The sequence below is a fragment of the Octopus sinensis genome, linkage group LG6 (assembly GCF_006345805.1).
Source record: "Octopus sinensis linkage group LG6, ASM634580v1, whole genome shotgun sequence".
NCBI classification, from domain to species: domain Eukaryota; kingdom Metazoa; phylum Mollusca; class Cephalopoda; order Octopoda; family Octopodidae; genus Octopus; species Octopus sinensis.
Window position 1 is genome coordinate 39,307,128 of NC_043002.1, and position 19,020 is coordinate 39,326,147.

Sequence of the window (19,020 nt, forward strand, 5' to 3'; positions counted from 1 at the left end):
TTTGCAAGGATTATGGTTTTGTCCTCCGGACAAAAATAAATATGTAAACGTAACAATGTGAGCCATAGCCAGGCTAGCAAGAAGTTGAAGGACACTGTATTCAGTTGCCTACAGAAAACCATGACGACTCAACAGCTTCAGTTTATTAAACAATGTGTCTCCTCCAAAATATGCATTAACAGAGTCACATCCAATGTTGAACAACTTGATCTCACCAAAGGGCAAGCTGAAAAGCTAAAAAGAACGCTGATGGTGTATATTAAAAACAAAATATACAAAGAACTAAGCGAGCAAGAAAAACGCAAACGAATATCATTAAGATACATTAGTAACATAACCAAAGTCTGGATTGCATGCTAAGTTCAAATTCACAATTTAGGAGTTCCCTTTAAGTCATTCCAAGGATTATGGTTTTGTCCTCCAGACAAAAATAAATATGTAAACGTAACAATGTGAGCCATAGCCAGGCTAGCAAGAAGTTGAAGGACACTGTATTCAGTTGCCTACAGAAAACCATGACGACTCAACAGCTTCAGTTTATTAAACAATGTGTCTCCTCCAAAATATGCATTAACAGAATCACATCCAATGTTGAACAGCTTGATCTCACCAAAGGCCAAGCTGAAAAGCTAAAAGAACGCTGATGGCGAATATTAAAAACAAAATATACAAAGAACTAAGCGAGCAAGAAAAATGCAAACGAATATTATTAAGAGAAATTAAAAACATCACCACACAAACAGAGAGAACCACACTTATGGATATAATATATGCAGAGAACAAACATATTATACACCAGTGCAATAGACACTTTAAAAAGAAATTGTTGTGGTTAAAACAAACAATATTATTAACTTGCAAAAGAGAAACAGAGGTAGCCAGATAAAATATTAAAAAATATTAGACTAAAGAAGCCTTAAAATTCATACGACCCTCAAGTCAATATGGATTTCAAGGTTTCTGGCTTAAAAACCCTCACAGGCAAGCCTTCACACTTGGAAAATATCTTGCTCAATACCTAGCAAAGAAGTTCCCCCAGAGAATACAAAACAAAAAATATCTTTAAGCAAGACAATAAAACAAAAAGGACTGAAATCATTAGAGCTGTGGTAACTAGAGCTACTACATGTTTAACACAAAAAACTACCAACAGAATTAGTAGCTGATTAAAAATATCTCTTTACATTAAAACCTTACTTCATGAAGAAGAGAAATAATGTTGAAGATCATGAAGGTGAGGTAACTTAATGCACAGTATATAAACAAAATGGTGTGTCCAAAGCTGAATACAGGAAGACACTAGCAATGTGGTAGCATATGGCAAGATCTTTCGCTCCAGGAATCTTAAAATGCTTATTTGATTAACATCAAGAATGGAATACAATTTCTAACATTGCATCATGGGTAAACATGTTTAAAAATGAATACAGTTCCAACAGCACATTCAAGACCTATATCATCACCACTGAAACTTAACTGCGGTAAACATTAACTGTGGTTACATTTCATAAAGAAAATATCCCAGAAGAAACATTTCTTTACTGATGCATGATGTTTTACAGGACACCCACCAACACAATCTGAATACATCAAAAAATTGTTAACAGTGAAATAGTTATACCTAAATGATTTGCTCCAGCATGGACAAAACTTTCTGCTGAGAATTAAAAACAACGAAAAATAAAAACACTTAGCCAACAGTCTGAATATAACAAAGGAGCAGCACTATACAATATTTAAACCAATTCTTCCATGATAATTGCTAATCCAACAAAGTAGCCGTTGATAATTAAATAAGTTGAAAGGAATAGAAGTATGTGCCAAAAACACTTAATTAAAATAAAGCTGTACTGTCTGAAGGAGAAGAAAAAAAGCAACAGGCACTTAACAAAAGGTTGCTCAACTTTAGACATTACCTATAACTGCAAAAACCACTAAATTAGACAAAAATGCATACAACCTTCTTTGCTGCCACTGAGAAGGCCACATAATCCTGGTTAAACATTCACACACTTGAAACTAAGAGCACAGTAATTCTGATGTTTGTAATTCATTCAAAGATGATATTTAATAGAGACAATATAACTTGGATTTTTCTGTTTCGGCATTCTATATTATTATTTTTATGATAATCAAGTACTATTTACAAACTGGGAGAAGAGGGAGTCTTCAAAAGCAAGAAATACAAATTATAAACCCATAATTTCTTTGACAGCCTGAAGATCTACACCAGATAAATGCTAAGAAATGGACTGATTTGACATTTTCAGTTAATATAGGAAAGAGATTAGGTCAAAAATGTTAATTACTAACAGAAAAACATGGAAAACAGGCTTTCAAAGCAGTAAATATATAAGTCCACATCCATTTCATTAAGGCAACGAAATACCCTAAATTCCTTGGTATTGATGAAAATACATAAATTTACTGTGAACACAAAGTTTGCCAGGATGTTATGCCAAACTTCAGAAAACACAAAAGTCAAAGCTCCTTTTACAATAAAACAATTTTTCATAATCCATTGACAGTAGAGCTACAGGCACCAATATTTGGCATACTAATCCATGTTGTTTCCTATTTTAACATAGGACAGAAGAAAAAATAAAATCTTAGGATAAAAAATGAGAACACAATGTATTTAGTTTCTGTATATGCACTGACAAAAGAAAATCAGGAACTTGTACACTTACTTTCTTTACACACCAGAAATATCAGAAATTCTTATACTTTTTGACTGTTCAGAAACCCATTATTTGGAGTTGCTTACAGACTCCTTTTGCTCTTCAGAAATATGTTCAGATTCCTGACCAATACAGAGTCACTAACTTTTACTGTACATTTGAACAGTATACTAAGTATGTTAGATGATGTATAAGATTAGATGTACCACTGCAATGTAGTATATTCCAAAACCAACACCACAGATAAGGCTATCTGTTGGATTGGAGCTCGATGCAGGGTAGTAAACTTTAACAGAACCCATATCAGCCTACTAAATCTAAAACTATTTAGTTGACATATATGTGGATGAGAGAATATCCAAAAGCTGAGACCATGTTCAAATTGGAAGTGAACAAGGTTAGTGTGGTCAATTGATGCAACTTTCTCAAGGATGTATGTTAGCAGCATCTGGAAGAACATCCTTGGCAACTAATAGATACAATGATGAAAGCTTGCTCATTACAACTGAGATTGACAAACTGAAGAATATGTATCAGGAGTATCAAAGTGGAGTCTGGCATGAGTAACCCTGGGTACTTGACAGCTGACCAGAGGATAAGGCAAATACTGCCTTATCAATGTCACATATCACTGACATGAAAGCTTGACCCATTCTTAGACAGTAGTTTCGATTCCACAGTCAAGTGATATCTGATGAATGGGTTTTGTAATTTAGATTGGAGGCCCAGAGGAATGGAATGTATATGCATGATGCATGAAGTTGTGAACAATTTACATAACTGCATTAATCCAAAAGGTTCAAATGCCATATGCAAACAAGTGAAAGACAACTGCTAACCAAGCACAGACAGAGCAGAATGGACAATATTTTATTCACTTTGTACCTGCATGAACACTGATGGAGAGCTAAATTTAGCAACAACAGATTTTCGTAAATCTTGTTTCTTGTATAAAGAATTATACATCTTCATTGGAAGAAATTCTATATACAATTTCCAATGTACCCAACTGTGTCTGTTTTTGCAGTTTAAGTAAAATTTTCTGAAAAACATTCTTGTACTAGCATATATACAGAAACAAAGTACATTTTGTTTACTTTTTAGCATTTTCAGGTTAGAATCTAAAATTTTACTTTCATTTCAATCCAATACTAAAATAGAAACAATCCTAAAGTGACCTACAGGAGATATTTTTCTACTGAGATGAAAACTACCCTGTAAGATTTTTTTAACATTAATGCAAAACTGCTTTGAATGAGATAAAGATATCACCAGACCTACACATCTTAACAATGTCTTAAGAGACCATTTCAGAAAGTTCTCAGCCGTCACTCACACACCACTTAAACAACAAAACAAAATTTTAAAAAACACATTTAACAAAGGTTCAAAAGTGAAGAAAGAGATCAACATTTTATTAGTCAGTAAAGTACTCCTCAAATATGTTTGTGCCCTTTTTGTGTATTCAAATGTCATTTGCAGAAATTATGAACTGGGTGTATGGTTTTATTCCTGTTATGGAGGTCTGCATCATGGTTTGGGTTCCTTCCTGCCTTGTTAGAGTGTAATTTGAAGGATGATGTAATGACTTTGTAGATTTAATTTTATCATTAGAATAAGAAAGTCACAATGATGATGATCTTGTTTTTCGATCCATCAAAATGGGATTTTGATGATTAGTGTTATATTCCAAGTGTTTTTTTTTGTCTTTTTTTTTGCTTTTCTTTTTATGCTGTGATTACATGAAGTATATTAGCTACCTTGATTATAACTGTAGATGCCAGAGATGCATTTGAGCACAAACCACTAGGTTAAAAAAAAGAGTTTCTTTTGTGTGATTGTTGAACAGATGAACTCTACCCTTTTTAGAACTGATTTGTATGAATATCTGGTTATTAGGTGTAACAACGGGTTTCAAAATTTGGTACGCACTACAATTATTATGCTTCATTTGTGGTACTGTAGTTACAGATGGCAGAATCAGTGGAGAGATGGACTAAATGTTGCACAGCATTTAGATTAAGCAATTGCATTCATGTCCTGAGTTGAAATCCAACAAGAATCAGTAAACCAATATGTAGAGTTAGGTCAATTGACTACAACCACCCCTACAAATTTTTGGTTGTATATGTATATGTGAGAAATTATTACGTATTATTTCTATTATACTACCATTTTATATGAATCATCATCATTATTATTGTTGCCTTAAGATGTATAAATTATTGCTGCTAAAATATTTCCAATGTAAATATAATGAAAATGAATAATTGATTTAATTTAACAAAAAATTATATGAAGCCTATTTTTACAACACTGAAACTATGGTTTTCTAGAGAAAATTAGATGACTTTGGAATGTTAGACAATCAGAAATCAATATAAACCCAAACATATTTGAACATATTCTTGAAAGCTAATTAACTTCTATCACTATAACCTTCAATTCAAAACAGAACTATTTTTTCTTGTATATACGAGGTGAAGTCAAAAATTATCCAAACTTTTGCCATAACACATCTTTATTATTGTCACACTACCTTCTGTGCATGCGTGCTTATAGTTGGTAGTATTGTGGTCACATAATCGAAGTTTGAGACTGATCACACCAATTTTTCTTTGTGGCTTTAACAGTGTAAACATGGCCACTCCATTAGCAATGTGCACCAAAGAAGAACAAAGAGCAGTGATCCGAGAGATGGTAACAATGAACTGAGCTTGCTGAATCTCTCATCTTGTCGAATCTCTTGAGCTTGCTGAATCTTCTCATCAGTGATGGAGGTTGACAGGCATCCAGCTCCCTCTTCATGCATCACCTTTGGCCACTTTTAAACTTCTCAGTCCACTCATACACACTTCTACACAGTAGAGCACTGTCCCTGTATTGTACAAGAAGCCTCCGATGAATTTCAGCAACTGACACACCTTCCAACCAGAGAAATCAAATCACTGCTCTTTGTTCTTCTTTGGTGTACATTGCTAGTGGAGCAGCCATGTAAAACCAGAAATGGCATGATCAAGCTCAAACTTCCATCACATGACCACAATAGTACCAACTATAAGCATGCATGCGCAGATGGCAGTGTGAGAATAATAAAGATATGGCGAAAATGCAGATAATTTTTGACTTCTCCTCGTATATCAAATAAACACACCAAAACAGTGAACAAGCTGCTTCTTCCATATCAAGACATATATAGACCAACTTAGCAAAAGAAAATACCACTATGAATGACTACGTTCTTGTAAGAAATGGTACAGGCCTTTAATGAAGGCGTTACACTTGAAATAAATATGTGAAACAGCAAAAATTCAACTGAAATTTTGTATAGCCATTAAAAAATAGACAAAAGAAACATTTGGCACTACAAGGTTTGAAAGAAAAAATACAATCAGCAGCTCTTTAGCTAACAGTGTAAAACTATATCAAGCACTAAAACCAAAAACACTTTTATCTGATTTACTAATGAGAAGTTAATCTATGTAAGGCTACTTGCATGGGGAGTTAACATAAAGAAACATAATACTAATTGATAGTGTCTGATTTTCTAGATGAATTGCATCTTTGTCATAGTGGTTACATTGTACCATTTAAAATATGCACTAGACAAGCACACAGCCTAACAAGTTACGTTGACCATATCCTTTTATGTAACTTGTTTCAGTCACTGAATCGTTGCTAGGCTGAGGTACAGCTCTGAATGGTTTAGTCAAACAAATCGAGCCCCATATGTATTTTTTAAGTCTGGTACTTATTTTATCACTCTCTTTTGCCTAACTGCTAAGTTAAGGGGACATCAAGTAAACAAACCAACACTGGTTCTCAAGTGGTGAGAGGAGGGTACAAAAACACACATATATATATATTTTTTTCTTTCCTTGTTTCTGTGTTCCTTTCTGTGGAAGAGCATAGGCTCAAAACGTTAAAGACTTTTTCACTTCCTGAGCGTTATACTAATACATCTGTTTGTTGTCTACACCACCTGTCTTCATCTTTTGTTTTTTTGTGAATTCTCCCTATATATATATATACATACACACATACAGGGTGGGGAAGCAAAATTTACTATGAACGTTAAGTTGTTTTTTTTTCTCACCAGGCACTAAGTCAATTGTTTTGAAACCTAACATATATGGGTGTCATAATCATACCTAACACTATTATCATTACCTTTTCAGAAACTTTTGCTCATATGAGTAATCAGGAAAGCAAAAGTCAAAGAGTGTGTGATTTTCTGAATGCACTCGTCATACCAAATGAGATTTCAAGAATAGTTGGAGTGTCCATAAAGACTGTTTATAATGTAAAGAATAGAATGACTATGAGCAAAACTATTACAAGGAAGTCTGGAAGTGGAGGAATCAACAAAAAATGTATCAAAGCTTTTATTAAAGCTCTCAAATCCAAAATCCTAAAGGATTCAACCAAATCTATGAGAAAAATGGCAATTGAACTTGAGGTAGACAACAAGACAATTAGAAATGCAATAAAATATGATTTGAGGTTATAATCTTACACAAGAACACCAAAACACTTGTTGACAACAGCTATGAAGGAAAAGAGATTGGAAAGGTGCAAGAAAATTATTACATGGTTCAAGAAAAAGTCCTCCATTGTAACGATCTTTTCAGATGAAAAGATCTTCACTGTCGATGCTGTTCTGAACTGCAGAAATGACAGGTTTATCGCAAAATCGACAGCTGAAGTTAAGGGGACATTCAAAACAAAACATCCTGCTAAGTTATGGCTTTTGGTGTTGTGGCTTCCGATGGAAAGAAAATGCTTATAAAATTCTACAAAGCCGATGAAAAAATCAATGTTAATATTTACTACAAGACTCTGAGATACCAGGTATTGCCATGGCTTAAAGCAAACTACCCAGATGGCAATTATGTATGGACACAGGATGGTGCTCCAGCCCACATAGCTTGAAAAATACAAGATTTCTGCAAATTCAACTTTAGCAATTTTTTGGAATCATGTTTATGGCTGCCTTCTAGCCCTCTGGATTTCGCTATTTGGGGCGTTTTAGAACATGCTACCAATAGAACATCACACAGCAATGTCGACTCTCTTAAAGATACTATTAAAGAAGAATAGGAGAAGTTGTCTCCCAAATATTTGAGGAACACTCGTGCAAGTTTCAGGAAGCGTGTGAAGGCAGTTATTGAGAAAGAAGGGGGACACATAGAATAAAAACATTTTCTATTATGTAAATTTTCTTGTGGCAAATAAATTCTCATGACTTTCAATAAACAAATTGGTCATACACTGTCTTTCAATCCCTGCCTCAAAATATTGTAAATTTTGCTTCCCCACCCTGTACATACATGACAGGCTTCCATTCAGTTTTCAACTATCAAGTTCACTCACAAAGCATTGGTCAGCTTGGAGCTATAGCAAAAGACACTTGCCCAAAATGTCATGCAGTAGGACTGAACCCAAAACCATATGATTGCAAAGCAAGCTTCTTAACCACACAGTTATGCCATGTGCTTAGAAAGTTATAGAAGAAACAAGTACAAAATCTGACTCTCAAATTCCAAATTTAGGCTTTCAGAAATAGGGAGAAGTAGATTAGCAGAAATAATTGAGGATGATGAGAAATGTAAGATTCATTTTCTGTTGTCAGAAAGGCTTAACAGATACAAAATAATAAACTTTTACAATACAATTTATAACAGTAACTTCATTTAAGCATTCAGGACAGGCCTCCTGTCTTAAGGACCTGAAAAGGATCATTGATGCTGTTTCTTCCTTATCTTCACTAAGCAATAACAAAAAAAAAAAAAAATAGAACAATGAGAGAGACACAGAGTGTGGGTGTGTGTGTATGTGCGCGCGCACGCATGCTTATTTGAGTGATGGTAACTTGTATTACTTTCAAATTTTGAAAATTAATTGTCTTCTATGTGTTGTCATCTGAATTAAATATCTCCACTATACTACATGTCACTGAGTATTTTACACTAAATTGTAGTTCTCCCAGTTTTTTAAATAGATAACAATTTATATTGTGTGTGTGTGTGTGTGTGCATATTAGATCTAACTCCAATGAGTTACAAAAAAAAATTCTACTTTAATGTAACTAACAACTAAGAAATACCATATATTTAGTAATTTTTTTTTTATCAAATAAGAAGTAAAATTAAAGACGGGACATCAAGAAAGAGTACTTGTTATGAGAACAATTTTGACTGAGTCATCAAATTCTATGTGTACGAGCTTCATTAAGCTGACTGACAGGAGAAAGCCTTAAAAAAAAAAAAAAATGAAAAGATGGTTGTATTAGAAAAAGAAGTAACTGGTACAGAATTCAGCAAGCTCTGTAAGACCTGCAATCAGGAAATAACTTGCAGCCTGTTCCGGGTGATGAAGTACCAACAGGATAAAGTCAGTGTTGATAAAAGCTGGAGTACAAAGAATAGAGATACAAACTGAAAGATTGGTCATTCTGCTTCTGAATGCTCTAGGACTGATGATCATTTGTCCCCCCCAGTGACTTCAATGTAACTAACAACTACTTTGTTTTCACATATTTTATAAGTAGTTAAAAACTACTGGAAGCAAATAAATCATAATATTAATTAAAATGGATATATCTGTAAGAATTATCTATTTCAATTAAATTATTGTCTAATTTTCCCCCTTTTGAATAAAAAAAAAATGTGAAAAAAAAGTATAACTTTCAGTTTCATTATCTGAGTTAATCTTTTCCTATAGAGTTGGGTTGATGCGCACACACACATCATATATTTATATATATATATGAATTTGAGTTAGAGACGTTTAGGGATTTTTACAGCAGTTTGGAAAACTAACTTTGTACATGAAAGAGCAACTCTTTAGTCTTTATCACAGCGTATTTGAGAGAATTTGATTTCTGAACTATTTACACCAGTAAAAAAATAATAATGTTTCAAAATGGACAATGGACAGGATTATAAACTTGCCATCATGGCTTCCACTATTTCATTTTTCTCTCCTTTTGACTTCCAATTCCTTCTAGGAATATCATATGCCCTGCTGCCGCCAGAGCTGATTTCCTTATCACAGTCATTAAAAAGAGAGAACTCATCAATTGAAAGAATTGTCCTATCTTCAGCATCGTTGACATCTTGTGGTAAAAAGTCGTCATCATCATCATCAATATGATTCTGAAATTAAAAAAGAAATTCAAATCTTTTTTTTAAAAAAATCAAATATTTCCTTCAAATTTCTTTTTTTGAAAAGTATCTTCATTTCACATGTTCACAGTAACTGCCAGGTTTTTACAATTACAGTTGAAAATTTTTTGAAGTGTCTCAAAACTAGGGAGCTTTTTAGGCTGAAGAACTGGGTTCTATGGCTTATAAGTAAATAAGAGTATGTGACTAGTGACTACCTCCCCTGGCTGGAATTCTCAACCCAATCTCTCATTTACACTTTTATATCATCATCATCATCATTTAACGTCCATTTTCCATGCTGGCATGGGTTGGATGGTTTGACTGAGGTCTGGAGAGCCAGAGGCTGCACCAGGCTCCAATCTGGTCCGGCAATGTTTCTACAGCTGGATGCCCTTCCTAACACCACCGCAGTGAAGATAGTTCACAACACCTTTGAGCAAACAGCCTTGGAGCAAACAAAATGGTATAAGAGACTTTGTTCCAACCAGCATTAACAGGCTTAGGGGTGCATGGCAGAGTAGAAAAGTCGTTACAAATATACTGTCTGCACTGACCCATAATCCTCATATTTGCAACGTCTGTGGGCTTCTTTGCAAATTGTTGGCAAGATTCAAATGTCACATTCAGGAAAGAGAGTGGAGGTTGTCGGATCTTCATATGCCAAAACCAATGGGAAAGTCCATTATATATATATAAAATCATCGTTTGACAACCACTTTCCATGCTGACATGGGTTGAACGGTTTGGATGAAGATTGGTGAGCAGGGGGGGGGGGGGGCTGCTGCACCAGGTTCCAGTCTGATTTGGCAAGGTTTCTACGGCTGGATACCCTGCCTAACACCAACCACTCTGAGAGTGTAGAGGGAGATTTTTATGTGCCAATGGCATGGGTGGTATTGACTTGACACCAGCATCAGCCACGACTATAGTCTCACTTGGCTTGACAGGTCAACACAAGCACGATATATCGCCAAGGGTCTTGGTCACCTGTCACTGCCTCCATGAGGTCCAATGCTTGAATGGTGCTTTTTAAGTGCCACCGACTTAGGTGCCTGTCAGATAGCACTGGCTTCGGCCATGACTACTATTTCACTCGGTTCAACAGGTCTTAACAAGTACAGTATATCACCCAATGATTGAAGGGTGATATATATATATTGTGAAGGCACGTGGCTAAGTGGTTAGAGGCATTTGGCTCATGATCGTAAGGCCGTGAGTTCAATTCCTGGCGGTATGTTGTGTCCTTGAGCAAGATACACTTTATTTCACGTTGCTCCAGTTCACTCAGCTGGCAAAAATGAGTAGTACCTGTATTTCAAAGGGCCAGACCTGTCACACTCCGTGTCATGCTGAATCTACCCGAGAACTACGTTAAGGGTACACGTGTTTGTGGAGTGCTCAGCCACTTGCACATTAATTTCACAAGCAAGCTGTTCCGTTGATCATATCAGCTAGGACCCTCGTTGTCGCAACCGACGGAGTGCTCCTCTATATATATATATATATATATATATATATATATATATATATATATATAGGAGAGTATTGTAGTTCGCTTGAAGCACTGTGTATTGTTTGTAAAGAATAAAATGTTTTGAATGGTACAACAATGCACTATAATACAGACAATGGGCTATATACCTGTTGTAATTTAGTCATCCATAGTCTGATATGATATTTCGGGATAATATTCCTTCTTCAGATATTCTTAAATGGAGTCGCTGCTGCCTCCATCTAAGAATGTCTGAAGAAGGAATATTATTCTGAAATATCATATCAGACTATGGATGACTAAATTACAACAGGTATATAGCCCATTGTCTGTATTATAGTGCATTGTTGTACCATTCAAAACTTTTATTCTTTATATATATATATATATATATATATAAGGCTTCTTTCAGTTTCTATCTACCAAATCCATTCACAAGATATTAGTCAGCCTGAGGCTATAGTAGAAGACATTTCCCCAAGGTGCCGCACAGTGAGACTGAACCCCAAACTGTATCATTGGGAAGCTAACTTCTTACCACACAGCCGGACTCTCTCACTCAAGTCAATTTCAAGTTGTTCCACCAACAAATCTTGCTCCTCATTGAGCTATATATTAAGAGTGATTGTACTCTTAATGATGGAGATATCCATTATTCACTTCCAATGTCTTTTCCAATATCTTGTTGCTAGTAATCATCTGCAGCATTTAGCAAAGTGGGTCAAAGTACTAAAACTGTTCAGAATCATAAATTAAAATATTCTGAAATGTCATATTTTTATTAGCCTCTCCAGCTACACATAAAAATATTCTTCTGACAGCAGGTAATCTGATAAAATTATTTTGATGTCTAAATATTAGGAAGAAATAAAATGAAAAAAAGAGGGAAAAAAATTCTTTTTATTATTATTTATTTTCTATAACTTGTTTTGTTTAGTTTTAAACTCTCATAAGTTCACAGATGTTGAAAATAATGCAAGTGTTTTCTATTACAACCTTAGGTCGACCAAAGCCTTGTGGATAGATTTGGTAGACAGAAACTGAAAGCTTGTATATATTTGTGTGTGTGTCCTTACCATCGCTTGACAAACGATGTTGGTGTGTTTATGTCTGTAACTTAGAGGTTCAACAAAAGAGATCAATAGAATAAGCACTAAGGATTATAAAGAACAAACCATGGGGTTGATTTCTTCAACTGAAAAACCCCTTTAAGGTGATGCTCCAGCATAGCCACAGTCAAATAACTGAAACAAGTAAAAGAATAAAAGAATTCTTCCACTTGGATTGCTTGGTACATTATTTGTCCTAGGCTTCATGACTGTTCCAACACAACCATCTATTTCTTTTGCATTGCACATTGTGTCACTGTTAAAGCCAATTTTCACTTTCATCCTTTGTTTTCCATCATTCATAGACACTAACATTGCACAACCAGTGGTGCATGCTTGCTTCAGTTCTTTCCAGCCTTGGTAAGGAATTGACATTCATTAAAGCAGCAGACAGAAGACTTGGAAATGTTTGTTATTTCTGAACCTCTCTGCACTCTCGAGTTCAAACCCTGCCTTTGTCAAATTTGCCCATCATCATTTCAGGTGTTGTTAGGAAATTAGCAATCCAAGATGGTAAATTGGCAAAACTGTAAGAACATTGGATTAGAAGCCTTGCAATATTTGTTCAAACTCCTTGTGTTTTTAGTTCAAATCCCACAGTGTCTACTTTGGTGGTAAACTTAACCTGTCATCCAGTTTAACAAAACTTCCTGACACCTTTAACAGAGTCCCAGCCAGGTTCCCAATTTGAAGATACTTTTCCTCCCTCCCACCAGTCCTGGGGGCCCTTTAACTAGTCATAGGCACTGACTTGCCTCAAGACTAAAGACAAACAGCAAAAAAAAACCCTCTACATTTAGTTGCCATGTTTCACTGTCATACAATAACACACTTCATATACAAGCATCAGACGACCTGTCCTTTACTCAGACACAGAATTTACTTATTTTCAACAGAAGTAAGAGCTTTCCCTACCCATCTCCTTATTCTGGCAGCTACACATTCAGAATGCTTACCTCTGCTGTAATGAAAGCTATCAACAATCTCTAGGAAGCTTCCCAAGTATTTGAAAGGATATATTTCACAGATGCCTTCCTCCTGCTACTGTCCATTGGCTATATTTTAGATTTTTATTCTCTGTCAATATCAAACCATTTTTTATCACTTTCGTCTTATAGTTTGTTGAATTTCTTTTTGAACTGAACATTCACCTTCAGATTTTTCAAAAGATATTGGATTTAATCTCTCTCCATGGTCACTACTAGAGTATAACTGGCCTTCCATCGGTTACAACAATGAGGGTGCCAGCCGATCTGATCAATGGAACAGCCTGCTCATGAAATTAACGTGCAAGTGGCTGAGCACTCCAGAGACATGTGTACCCTTAACATAGTTCTCAGGGAGATTGTGTGGCACAGAGTGCGACAAGGCTGGCCTTTTAAATACAAGTACTACTCATGTTTGCCAGCTGAATGAACTGGATAAGCATGAAATAAAGTGTCTTGCTCAAGGACACTTGTTGCCAGAATTGAACTCACAACCATATGATTGTAAGCCAAATACCCTAACCACAGAGCTATATGTCTTCCCTACAATATAACAGCAGTCTGAAACAGGCAGTTTAAAATTTCAAAAACAAAAAAATCTTTTTTTCAGTGAAAATCGAAATAGATTTGATTTTAAGGCAAAATTCTTCTAACAGCTGGGTTTTTTTTTCATTAACTCTTAATAAAATAAAAAAACAATGAAACTAAATTTCATGAACAAAAATAATAAAGTAGTGTACAAACCTTTAGATATGTAGTTTGATTGTTAGGAACTGTTGTGTCATATTCTCTGTATATTGGTTGGATAAAAAGACTAGACCTATATTCACAAAACAAATAGAAAAGAAAAAGATTGAGGGTGAAACAATACAATTTTCAAAGATTTAACATTCATTTTCTCTCACATATGTAAAGGTTGGCCCAGAACAGAGGTATATAAGCCCTTGAGTGTTCAGATTACTCTGTCAAATGTAATACTGCTTTATTCAAGTAGTTTTGAATTAATCTTGCATTATCTTATAGCTTTGAGGTTTCGAGGATTTGATTATTTTTAAAATATTAGCGTAGGTTAGGTGTGAGAGGTTAGATATGGCCAATTTGAGTGTAAAACGTGTAGAATATTTGAGCTGGATTTGGCCGGTTTAAAAGCTAAAGGGTTTCGGTACCAGCGGCTATGGGTAAGGCTTACAAATATAGAATCAAGAACATAAAACTTCAGGAAGCAGAGAGCATTACATATTATAAAGAGTTGATTCCGTTTTGATCCTAATATAATCTGATCACAACTGAGAAATAGCTAATGAAATGTGGAATATATTCTAGTAATCTGAAGGAGAGGGAGAATATGTAGAAGATAAGAGGTACTAAGTTCAGAGCAAGTGTTTAATGTGAGAAGCGGATGGGTGTTCAGATTCACAGCTAATGCTGCTATGGATCATACTGCTGAAATGTGTGAAGCAGTCAACAACTTCAACATTCTCGCCCACAACAGAGGCAGAGGAGATGGAAACCCCACAAGACAATATTAATACTTTTACTTGTTTCAATCATTTGACTGCACCCATGGAGCACCAGGAGTTTCCTGTTTTTTTGTTTTTAGTCAAACAAATCAACCCCAGGACTTATTGTTTGTAATCCTAGTACTTATTCTATTCATCTCTTTTGCTCAACTGCTAAGTTACAGGAACATAAACACACCAACACTGGTTGTCAAGCAGTAGTGGGAGGGACAAGCAAACACAAAGATACACATATATATATATATACATATACACACACACACATATACATACACACACACACACACATATATATATACATACACACACATATATATATACATACACACACATATATATATACATACACACACACATATATATGACAAGCTTCTTTCAGTTTCCATCTACCAAATCCACTCAAGGCTTTGGTTGGTCTGAGACTACAGTAGAAGACACTTGCCCAAATGCCATGCAGTGGGACTGAACCCAGAACCATGTGGTTGGGAAGCATGCTTCTTATCATACAGCCACTCATGTACCTATGCCACACAAAATATTTTTATATATATTCAAAGCTTAAGAGAAGTTCATGAGAAAATGAAAGGAGAGTGAGGGGAGAGGAATGCAATGAGTGGTTAACATGGCTTGAGGGAGAGAATAATCTATTGTACAAGTTCAAAGACTCCTGATTCTGTTTTGTAAAAGTTCCTTCCAAACAACAAAAACAATAAAGCTTACCTTGATAATAAATACGGATCAAAAGGAAAGAAAGAGTTTAGAATACAATCTCTGTCCACATAAGCAATCTGAAATGATTCTTCTTTGAGAATTTCACGTCGGTTTTTCTCAATAATAGTGTCACACATTGCCAACTGGTAGAGTCTGAAAAGATAAAGAAAAATACCATTCATTGATTCCTTTCCATGCTACAACTTGGACAGCATCAACATTATAGTCATAATCCTCATCATTTAACATTCACTTTTCCCTGCCTGCATGGGTTCAGCAGAGTTTTTGTCATGGCAGATTTTCTATGGCCGGTGGGCCTTCCTCTCACCAACCATAACCAGTTTCCAAGCATATGTGTATGCATGTACGTATGTATATGTACATGCAAATGTAAGTGAATATTGATATTTTCACCAAATTCATGTGAGTGGATTTGGTAAACGTTAAATACTGATGATGATAATCATATTCATTTTCATATTAGTTACACAGCTCTTACACAAGCCAAGAACAATCAATATGGCAACAAAAAACAAAAAAAAAAGGATTAATTCATTAAGCTTGTTCTCGAAATTAATCAAATATCCTCATATACTGAAAGAGTTAAAATACTTTTACTTCTTATCATCATCATCATTGTTTAATGCCCAACTTCCATGGTAGCATGGGCATCTTACCAAAGATGAAATTTTACATGTAAATATTTCATTTACAAGTCCAAAAACAATTGTTTTCTTCATATTTACAAAAACTTAAATATTTTATTTCAAAATCAACACAATGTTTTTGTTGTTCTTCAGTTGCTTTTGTTGTGAATATTTATTCTATTGACATGTAACCAAGAAACTAACAAAATAGTTTGTCAGGCATTTTTTTTAATTGTTAAAGCAAAATATATTTATTTCATACTTTCCTTGTATGACAGCATTATTTTTTTTCTTTAGCCAACTTATATTATTTATTCCAATAAAGCTTAAAAATATATTATCCACTTCTTTAAAATTTATTTAAACCATATAGTTATAGTCAAACAACAATATACTATCAAAATGTAAATAAAAACAGATGAATGAACTAAACCGAAATTGAAGATACTCTCATCATGTACTGTGTTAACATTCATCACATATCTTTTGTCTGTAACTCATTTAGGCTAATGGACTGTGGCTATGCATTGAAACCCCCTTCACAGGTTTAGCTGTCAAATTTTCCCAGTACTTATTTCTGTAGAAGTCTGGTACTTATTATATCCCTTTTTACCTAACTGCTTCATTATGGGGACATAAATAAAGCAACATTTGCTGTAGGATGGGGAAGTAACCACAAACGCACACACATATACATGAGATTTCCAGTTTCACCAAATTCACTCACAATACAAGGATATAGAAGACACTTGACCAAGGTGCCAAACAGTGGGACTGAACTGGAAACCACATAGTTGCAAAGCAAGTTTGTTAACCACACAGTCAAACCTGATAGTTTTTGATTTTTAATTCTTATGCCATGCTTTACATTATTTCATTTTGCCTAATATTTAATACAATATACCATTTTGTTTAAGTTTTTAAAAATGCCTGTATCATATTACTGAGCAACACTTTAAACCCTCTCAAGAAATTAAATTCTTAAAGTATTTGTTTTTAACATGACTTCAAATCTTCAAGACAATTTTTAATAAAAAAAAAAAAAAACCTTATCAAAACATCAAGCACATTCATTGTGACAGTTTCAAACCTACATGACTTATAAATAAATCCAAACCGTTATGAAACCCAACATTTGCTTTACTACAGATATTTATTAAGAAAAATGAAACAATGTAGTGCAAAGCCAAATGCACAAAATACACCCATTTCTTAGCATAAGACATCCAGAATTCTAATCTAAAATTTTCTCTTACTGCATAATTTTTTTACTGTGTCTTGGGAGGGTCATTATGCTAATAAAAACACACACACACACACAGGCTCTATTTCGCTTCTTTTATTATTAGTCAGTCGGTTATGGCAATGAACAGGCAGAATCATTAGCACACCAGACATATTGCTTAGCAGTATTTTGTTCCATCTTTCTAAGTTCAATTTTCCAAGGTCAACTTTCAGGGTCGATAAAATAAATACCAGCTGAGCACCAGAATCATAATCAACCAGCCCCTTAGCCCCTTGTACCTATAGCAGAAAGGATTATTATTCAGTTTGTTAATCATTGAACCAATTAATTCAACTGTTTGATTAATTGATCAGTCTGAAACAGAGCAGGAGAAGAGAAGACATAGCATTGATGAGGTTGAAACAGCAATGCAAGGAAAGGACTTCTATTTTTATCTTATATGCTATCTCATCCTTTATATACTGAGCTGACACATTTTGTGGTATACAAAAAAAAATTATTTTAGTTTTCCTTCTCTTCAAATGCACCTCCTATTATGCAATTTTGATAATTCATAAGATAAAATTGCAGTAAATTGTAATCTTGAAAGGTCTCTAACTTAAATTAAATTCTTTATATCAATGTGTATTATGTGTGTGCATACTCATGCATGCATAATATTTTTATTTCATTAACACTGCTACATCACAAAAGGCTAAGACATGGTATTCACTTGTACTACATTCCTAACAATAACATCTGTTAATCCTCCCTAAATTTTACTTTTTGTTGGTTTTTTTGGTTTTTTTTTTCATTCTGAATTCCTTCATATTGCAATCTGGCCTTCTAAGAGGATAAAAAGAATTTTTTCTTTTATCCAAGTTTTATTTTTTTCATGGTAAGAATATGAAAACATTGTGAGTGATAAGAGTTAACCAGCTTCTTCAGCCAACTGAAACTAATTGTATAAATTGAGATAAAATAAATAAACGTAATTAACAAGAAAAGAAGTAAGCTAATAATATTCCACAGACAATATCAATAGAAATAGACATATAACATGAAAAACTTACATCTATCTGAGATAATAGAGAATTAATATTTAGCAATTTTGGCACCTAGACAAGAAAATAAATAACCTTGACACCGTTCCCAAACACTGAAAACTAGCAGACACTACAGCAGAGAATTATAGCAAGAAATGCAGTCAGCTCGATAAAATTCCAACCTGTACAAAGTGTTCTTTTACGAAGAAGAATCTAGAAGTTCTTTAATGTCAGCACCATTCTACACAGATGAATAAGACTTTATTGCCAGTGGGAGGTTGTAGCCTTAAATAATATATTAAATAAAACAACTAAATGAAGAATTAAAAATTCAGCTAAAATATCTAAATTTAAACTTTTGACATCTGCTCAAGTAAACATTTAAAATGTGGAATAAAGAAATAAACTTTTATTGCTATAATTATTTAGCAAAA

The 19,020-nt window shown here is 34.3% G+C and overlaps 1 protein-coding gene across 3 annotated transcripts in view; it reads right to left on the minus strand.

The window, feature by feature from the left end:
* LOC115213097 (RNA polymerase I-specific transcription initiation factor RRN3-like) overlaps nt 1-19,020 on the minus strand; it is an 89,047-nt gene that overhangs the window by 23,866 nt on the left and 46,161 nt on the right. For 2 of the 3 annotated variants that reach the window (XM_029782019.2, XM_036503839.1), the window contains exons 14-16: nt 15,678-15,821; nt 14,182-14,257; nt 9,537-9,838 (exon numbers count right to left, since the gene is read on the minus strand). In XM_029782019.2, the coding sequence (XP_029637879.1) occupies nt 9,623-9,838; nt 14,182-14,257; nt 15,678-15,821 (436 nt within the window). In that variant the 3' untranslated portion in view covers nt 9,537-9,622. Of the gene's footprint in view, nt 1-9,536; nt 9,839-14,181; nt 14,258-15,677; nt 15,822-19,020 lie in introns of those variants that run through there. The other variant, XM_036503840.1, reaches the window with a different exon arrangement.